The sequence below is a fragment of the Fukomys damarensis genome, unplaced genomic scaffold, assembly GCF_012274545.1.
Source record: "Fukomys damarensis isolate Sample0158 unplaced genomic scaffold, DMR_v1.0_HiC HiC_scaffold_19, whole genome shotgun sequence".
NCBI lineage: Eukaryota > Metazoa > Chordata > Mammalia > Rodentia > Bathyergidae > Fukomys > Fukomys damarensis.
In genome coordinates this window covers 67,342,239-67,350,027 of record NW_022900931.1, presented here as the reverse complement: position 1 = coordinate 67,350,027, position 7,789 = coordinate 67,342,239, and the positions used below count along the sequence as shown (strand labels likewise).

Below are 7,789 nucleotides of genomic sequence, written 5' to 3'. Positions count from 1 at the left end.
GGTGGCTAGGTCCCAGACGGGGAGGGGCTAGGATGGAGCCGAGAGGGGTGGGAGACTCTCACCGCCGGATCCGCCTTACACCTGGGGACAGGTCTGGGGGTCTGGACGCTTGGGTTCCAGAAAGGGGGGGTCCCCATACCAGTGCTGAATGTATATCTGATGCGTGTGACCCTCATCCTCCTGTCCGTGTCCCCACTTATCTGACCTCTTCTCCCCGTGCCCTTCCCCAGAACTGCCCTTGGGGGTCTTTCCCTGTCTCCTGGGGCTGGGGGGCTGCACTCCTAGACTCTTGCTAATGGTCTCTTTGTATCCCCCTCACCATCAGAAGAGGAGCGCCCCAAACCTAGGTGAGAGCCTGGGGGTGGGGCCCCATCCCAGCCTCCTAGGTGTCCCCACCGGAGACAGGGTGTGGCAGGACAAGGGCTGCAAGTCAGGAGCCAGCCACCAGCTTTAGCCAGGCTCCAGGCCCTCACTGCGGCTGGGCAGGGCCACCCTGTGCAAGGACCAAAGCCTGGCCAGGGCCCGGGTCAGGCAGTCAGGATGTGGAGTCCTGCAGGGAGCAGGCGACAGCTGGTGGGGTGGACGGGTCAGGGCCAGAGAGGTTGCATGTGTGGCCGAGTGTGAGCAGGCGGGGGACAGTGAGAGCCGGGCCACTCTGCTGTAAGCACCTGAGCTGGAAGAGGTGCTGATGGGGATAGGGCTTGGAAACGCAAGGAGGCAGTCCAGGCCCAGACCTGCATATAAGCAGAACTGCCCGGGCATGTGCAAAGGCCCTGGGTCATAAAAGCTTGGGGCACCACCATACAGAGGAGTGCACTGAGAAGTTGTGGGGCCATGGGGGAAGCTTTTCCCCACTCATGGCCTCTCTCATCCTCTGCACACAGCCGTCCAGTGGTAACCCCCTTGATTCCCCCCAAGATCCCAGAGGGGGAGCGCGTGGACTTCGATGTAAGTAGAGACATGCCCGTGCCCAGAGCCACGCCTCGGTGGGCCCTGCCCCTGCTGGGTGCCCGCCAGGCCCAGTGCAGCAGCTCCGGGGTCCCTCCCTGTTACCCCCAGGACATCCACCGCAAGCGCATGGAGAAGGACCTCCTGGAGCTGCAGACCCTCATTGATGTGCACTTCGAGCAGCGCAAGAAGGAGGAGGAAGAGCTGGTGGCGCTGAAGGATCGCATTGTGAGTGTCTCTGGGTCTTGTCGACCCTGGGGGTTGAACCCAAGGCCTTTGCACTGAACTCCACCCCCAGCCCTTTTTATTTTTTATTTTGAGACAAGACCCCAATAAATGGCTAAATTGCCCAAGCTGGGCTCAAACTTGTGATCCTCCTGCCTCAGCCTCGAGTGCTGCGATTATAGACGTAGCCCACCCAGAAAGGGCTGGCTGGCGGGTGGCCGTCTCTGCACCCCTCACTCTCCTGTCTTCCCAGGAGCGGCGCCGGGCAGAGAGGGCTGAGCAGCAGCGCTTCAGGACCGAGAAGGAGCGCGAGCGGCAGGCCAAGCTGGCGGTGGGTGTCGCCCCTCCTGGGGAGGCCAGATGTTACTTATTCCTCCAGTGCTATATCTCATTTTCTGATATTCTCTGTGCTTCTGAGAAAGCCCCTCTACTGTATGAATTAAGGATCTTTCAGTTAGGAGGGATGGAAACCCCAGCCATCAGCAAGGGGACTTCATTGCCTCATACATAAGGTCAAGGGCTGGCTTCAGGCACGGCTGGATCAAGGGACTCACATGGTGGCACAAAAACTACACTTTTCTCCTAACATTTAGGCATATGTTTCTGAGAACACTAGGCTGCTCAGCTCCTCTTGGTCTAGCCCAGGAAATCCTGGGAATCTGCAGTGGTCACTCACCCTCACTCCTCGGCCATGAGCACACTGGCTTTGCTGTGTCTCCTGCACTGACGTGGGAGGTGCCAGACTGTGTGCCCTTGGGAGCTGGTGGGGTGTGTGAGGAGCCAGCTAGGGTGCTCTGGTTGGTTCAGGCCTGCAGACACTGCCTGCCTTGGCATTGAGAAGCAAGTCCTCATCCCACACTTGAGCCACATGCCAAAGGCTAGGAGTAGGTGGGGCAGCTGGCATAATGGTGGCCCCTGGAGTTGCCCACGGCACAGTCACAGAACATGAGTTGGTAGCTCACATGGTGGAGGGGACTTCAAAGATCCATTAAAAGCTGGGCGTGGTGGTGTGCACCTGTAATCCCAGCACTCAGGAGGCTGAGGCAGGAGGACCGCTGAGAGTTTGAAACCAGCCTGGGCTACATAGTGAGTTCCAGGTCAGTCTCCACTACATATTGAGACCCTGTCTCAAAAACAAAACAAAACAAAAAAAAACCCCAAAGATCCATTAAATTCAAGGTCCTGTGTGTGTGTGTGTGTGTGTGTGTGTGTGTGTGCGCGTGTGCATACACATGTGCCTGTTTGTTACTGATGATTAAATCTAGTGCTGTCACACGGAGCTCCATCCCTAGCCCCATTTTTAAGTTTAATTTTCAGACAGGGTCCCCATAAGTCACTTAAGCTTCCCAGGCCGCATGTACACCTGCAATCTTCTTGTCTCAGCCTCCCAGAATGCTCGGAATACCAGTGTGTGCCAGCAGCCCCACGAAAGTCTTGAGATGGGAGGCTGCCCTGCAGCTCCTGGGCACCCTAGGTTGTCACCGGCCCTCCTGAGCCAGAGGTGGGAGGGGATTTGAAGACTGAAGATGGGGGAGGAGCCAGAGGCCCACCTGCCCCCTCTAGGAGCGGGGGTAGGGAGCAGGAGGCCCCCCCTTCTGGCCTGCAGAACTGAGAGACATTCAGCTTGCACCCCAATCATCCTGGCACTTGAGGCTGAGGCAGGAGGGTCAGCCTGGGCCAGGGATATAGCTCAGTGCGAAGGCCCTGGGTTGAACACCCCCCGCAAAAAACAAAATCGCATTATCTTTGGCTACCAAATGTGCATTCACCGTGAGGATAGGAAACTAATTACAGTAGGGGTGTGTGATGCGCAGGACACCGCGCCGCCACCTCCCTCGGTCCCCACAGCTCCTGGGCCTGGGCAGCAGCAGCCGCAGCCTCCTTTCCCGCTGAGGGATGAGGACGGGCGGTGTCCTCTCCCAGGTGCAGGGAGACGAAGCCCAGAGCGGTCAGCGTGTGCACTGCACGGAGGTTGAACAGCGGAGCTGCCATTGCCACTGCGGGCTGGGGACGCAGTGAGCGGCACACGGCCTGGCCCTTGCCCGCCAGCCCGCCCTCGCCCTCCGGTTGGAGGCGCCTGGCCCAGCCTCTGTTTCTGCAGGAGGAGAAGATGCGGAAGGAGGAGGAGGAGGCCAAGAAGCGCGCAGAGGACGACGCCAAGAAGAAGAAAGTGCTGTCCAACATGGGGGCCCATTTCGGGGGCTACCTGGTCAAGGTGAGCGGCCTGGGAGCCTGAGGGCCGCCATCCAAAGCGGGAGGGAGGGAGCCAGGATGTGGGTTCTGGACGGAGAGGAGGGAGGCGCAGGCTCAGTCCCCGGCCCTCCTCAGGCGGAGCAGAAGCGAGGCAAGCGGCAGACCGGGCGGGAGACGAAGCTGCGGGTCCTGTCCGAGCGGAAGAAGCCCCTGAACATCGAGCACATGGGCGAGGAGCAGCTCCGGTCAGTGTCCACGCCCTGTCCCGGGACCCCGCATCCCGCCCGCCCTGTCCTCCTCACCGCCCCGCACCGCCCCGCGCACCAGGGAGAAGGCCCAGGAGCTGTCAGACTGGATCCACCAGCTGGAGTCGGAGAAGTTCGACCTGATGGCGAAGCTGAAGCAGCAGAAATACGAGGTGGGAGCCGCCTCCGCGGGCGCTGGTCGGGCGTGGGGGGCCCCCGGGCCGTCCCAGCTGATGCCTCTGCCCCTCTGTCCCCAGATCAACGTGCTGTACAACCGCATCAGCCACGCGCAGAAGTTGTAAGTGTGGCTGGGGCCCGCGGCTCACCCGCCTGTCTCCCTGGCAACCCCGCTTCCTGTGGCAGTGGGAACCAGACCTCGGGCCCTGGGGGCAGGAGGCAAGGCCGTGGCTGGAGGGGAGCCCGCTGGTCGCCCGCCGGGCAGGGCCCTGGTGTGGCCCCCGCCCTTCCTCATGGCGCTTGCAGCCCCAGAACTCGCCACAGATTTCCCTGCCACGGGGCCAGCGTGGCCACTGCAGGCCTTTGCCACCTCTTCGGGGGGCTTTCTGGGACGGGGCCTGGGGAGCCCCTTCTGACCCTGCGTCCTCCCCGCAGCCGGAAGGGTGCAGGAAAGGGCCGAGTCGGAGGCCGCTGGAAGTGAGAACGCCTGGATGTGACCGGGGGCGCAGGGAGCTGGCAGAGTTTCTCATCGTAACTCGAAATAAACGTTCTCCCCGTAACACCTGCTGAGTGCTCTAGCTTCGTTATTAATATGCAGCTGGCCACTGCAAGCTAGCCGCTCACGCTTATTCATGAGCACAAGTGGCTATCGCTTGGGAGAGTCATGAACGATCATGGAAATGAAGCCCGGTGTGGTGGTGCACATAGGAGGCTGAGGCAGGAGGATCGCTGTGAGCTCAAGGCCAGCCTGGGCTCCACGGTGAAACCCTGTCTCAAGCCAAAGTAAATGTCTTGTGAACCCTCCCATACTGGCAGGAGCACCACGTGGGAGCAGGCTGGTTCCTCCAGACAGAAACAGACCTTGCACAGGGCCCAGCAGTTTCTCTGGGAACTGAAAGCGTGTACACAGGCAAAACCCACTGCATACCACTCACAGTGCTGTCCTTCCTGCCTGGCAGTGGACACAGCCTGAGTGCCCGTCACCCATGGAGGGGTGAACACAGCTTGTCCATCCACAAAATTCAGACATGCTCCCATCTGCCATTGCACAGATACCTCGCCCTACTCAGTTGCAGGGGATGCTGGGAAGTGTAGCTGTTATCCTAGGAGGACTGCTGAACCCTGCTTAAAATCAGGTTCAAGCCGGGCCTGGTGGCGCATACCTGTAATCCCAGCACTTGGGAGGCTGAAGCAAGAGGATCGCTGTGAGTTCGAGACCAGCCTGGGCTACATAGTGAGTTCCAGGTCAGTCTCAACTACATAGTGAGACCCTGTCTCAAAAAACCAAAAAAATAAAAAATAAATAAAATCAGGTTCAACTGGGGTGCCGATGTAACCCTGTAATCCTAGCACTGAGGCGGGCTGAGACAGAGGGACTGCAAGCAGAGGGAACACCATCTTCTTATCTTTATGAGAATATTTTCACCAGCAGGGGGCGGTCTCCAGTTTCCACTCTAAGAACTGAAATTCTGCTGTAAGAGCTGAGAGAAAACATCAGGCCAAAGAAACAGATGAAACTTCACCAACAAAAAACAGGACAAGCTGGGTGTGGTGGGCCACACCTGTCATCCCAGCACTTGGGAGGCTGAGGCAGGAGGATCACTGTGAGTTCAAGGCCAGCCTGGGCTACACAGTCAATTCAAAGCCATCTGAACTGCACAGTGAGATCCTGTCTCAAAATAAATAAATAAATAAATAAATAAATAAATAAATAAATAAATAAATAAATAAATAATGGCCAGAGATTTGGCTCAGTGGTTCTACCACCTACCTTGCAAGTGCATATGGCCCAAGTTCAATTCCTGGTACCAAAAACAAAAAACAAAACAAAACAAAAAAATCCCCAAAACAGTTTGGCAAAAATAAACAAATAATAAAACCAACAACCAAAAGACAAGGACAGGAGACAGTCTTATCAAGTGGCATGTGAAGGTGCCTGCATACAACCATGGAGTCAGCTGTGAATCTGAGAGTCATCTATACCACATCCACAACTGCAGGAGGCTGAGATGGAGACTATCCTCTGGTCCCAGGAAGTAGCAGAGGTGAGATTCAAACCCAAGATGTCAAGTACAGAGCAGGAATTCCTAACCACTGAAGTAGAACAGGATTATAAAAATAGCAGTCAAGATGGGTGTGGTGGCTTACACCTGTGATCCCAGCATGTGGAAGGCTGAGGCAGGAGGATTGCTGAGAATCAAAGGCCTTCCTGGGTTACACAGTGAGACTCTGTCTCATAAGACAAGCAAACAAAGTCAAAGACTAAACCTACTGGTCAAATTAAGTAAAGACTGCTGATAGTTTATGGCCAGAGAGCAACGGGTGGTGTGGGTCAACCAGATAACCTGTTACCTGCAGGTAATTGTAGTTATGGAAAGAAAGACAGACATTCATAAACACATAGCCACAGGCAGCAAATACACAATTATACATGTCACAATTATTCTGGGGATAGGGACACATAACAGTGCCACACACAATAACACATGTAAGATCTACTTCCTGTCTCCGTGGGAGAAGGATATTTGTGTGCAGGTGGGGAAAATGTCGGTTTAAGGGCCACACAAGTCCACAGCCACAGGAGCATCTCCTTATGACTAAGGCCAGCCCTCCCAGACCTCATGGGATTCGTAGTTTATGTCTCTGTGCAAGCCTGACGACTTCAGAGCATATGGACAGCTCCAATGTTCTTTGGGGAAAACTTCGTTGCCTCTGTCCAGGTTTTGGAAGCTTTCTTTGTGATTATTATGGGTTTCCATTCCCATCCCAAAGTGTTTTTATCTTCCTCATTTTGGGTTTAGTGGCAGGACACCCAAAGTCAGGGTCCAAGTGTGCTTATCTCTTGGGTCTATTATAAGAAGGCTGACCTTCCAAACCTACTGGAGAACCTTGCCCTGTACTACAAATCCCAGCATGTCATGGATAGAATGTGCTTGAGCCTAGACTACACTTCCCAGTGTGCTCCATGGCCCGGGGTGGGTCAGGAGGATGCTGTCAGTGAGAAAATACCCCTTGGGTGCCTCGTCCCATTGTGAGTCAAGGAATATCATTAGCGCCTTGGGACTTCTCTTGCCCTGGAGCCTAATTTCCTGAGGCGCTTTGGACCCGACCCCGGACGAGCTGGGCCTTTGGGGCATAGCATCGAGGACTATATTTCCCAGCGTGCACTAGATTATGGGCGGAGTGCCCTGACCTTTGTCCCAATCATCTTTATTTCCCAGCATGCCCCGGGCGGTCACCGGGAGAAGTCGGGAGTGATTGTCTTTAAGGGCTTGCGAGTTAAGGACTCAGTTTCCCAAGGGGGTCTTGTTTTTCTCACGTAGGTCGTTCATTCAAAAGTATTTTTCATCCTACACTTAAGCTCAGCCCGATACACGAAATAGGTAGTAAACACAGAGGACAAATAGCCGTGCCTCATGGAGGTTATTTCTACTTAAAGGAGGAGGCAGATACAAGAACCAAAATAACCTATAGAAATGTGATAAAGTGTAGGGAAAAATTAGTCCTGCAGTGTATCTTTTTGGTCTCCCTCTTCCTGGTATGTTTGTTTTTGTGTTTTGGTATCTGGGATCGAACCCTGGTCCTTGCGCGGTGGAACCACTGAGCTAAATCTTCGACCCTCTACCTCCTCTCTCTGACCGTCATTTCCCGTCAGCTTTGTGTGTGTGTGTGTGGGGGGGGGTGTCCTGTTTTGTCCCCTTTAAATGGGGGACTACATTTCCAGGCACGCCACCGGGCCTCTTTTCCCTCTAGAGTCTGTTTCCCAGCGTTCCTCCGTGCGCGCCCTCATCCAGGCCGTCTCCATTGGACGCCTTGGAGCTTCCAACTTCCCAGAGTCCCTTGCGGGACAGCGAGTTTAGTAACTTCCTGATAGACTCCATTTCCCAGCACGCCCCGCTGTGGGCCTCCTGCCCCACCCTACCCCGTCCGGCGACCGCCATCACGTCTGAGCGCTGCGGACTCCATTTCCCAGCGCGCCCCGGGGCGGCATCGTGACGTCA

General features: G+C 55.8%; 1 protein-coding gene across 1 annotated transcript; it reads left to right on the top strand.

The window, feature by feature from the left end:
- The first annotated feature begins 73 nt into the window (after positions 1 to 73).
- Positions 74 to 4,340, top strand: Tnnt1 (troponin T1, slow skeletal type). The gene is made up of 9 exons (XM_033766134.1): positions 74 to 347; positions 885 to 948; positions 1,060 to 1,176; positions 1,427 to 1,504; positions 3,275 to 3,388; positions 3,502 to 3,611; positions 3,694 to 3,784; positions 3,869 to 3,909; positions 4,224 to 4,340. The coding sequence occupies exons 3-9, from the start codon at positions 1,078 to 1,080 to the stop codon at positions 4,267 to 4,269; spliced, it is 579 nt and encodes a 192-aa protein (XP_033622025.1). The 5' UTR covers positions 74 to 347; positions 885 to 948; positions 1,060 to 1,077; the 3' UTR covers positions 4,270 to 4,340.
- Positions 4,341 to 7,789: the final 3,449 nt, after the last annotated feature.

Bases quoted from the DNA above. Each gene is read 5' to 3' on its own strand.
- Tnnt1 (XM_033766134.1), top strand. From the start codon at position 1,078: ATGGAGAAGGACCTCCTGGAGCTGCAGACCCTCATTGATGTGCACTTC. The intron at 1,505-3,274 runs GTGGGTGTCGCC...CTGTTTCTGCAG, and splicing joins AGCGGCAGGCCAAGCTGGCG to GAGGAGAAGATGCGGAAGGA. The intron at 3,785-3,868 runs GTGGGAGCCGCC...CTCTGTCCCCAG, and splicing joins TGAAGCAGCAGAAATACGAG to ATCAACGTGCTGTACAACCG.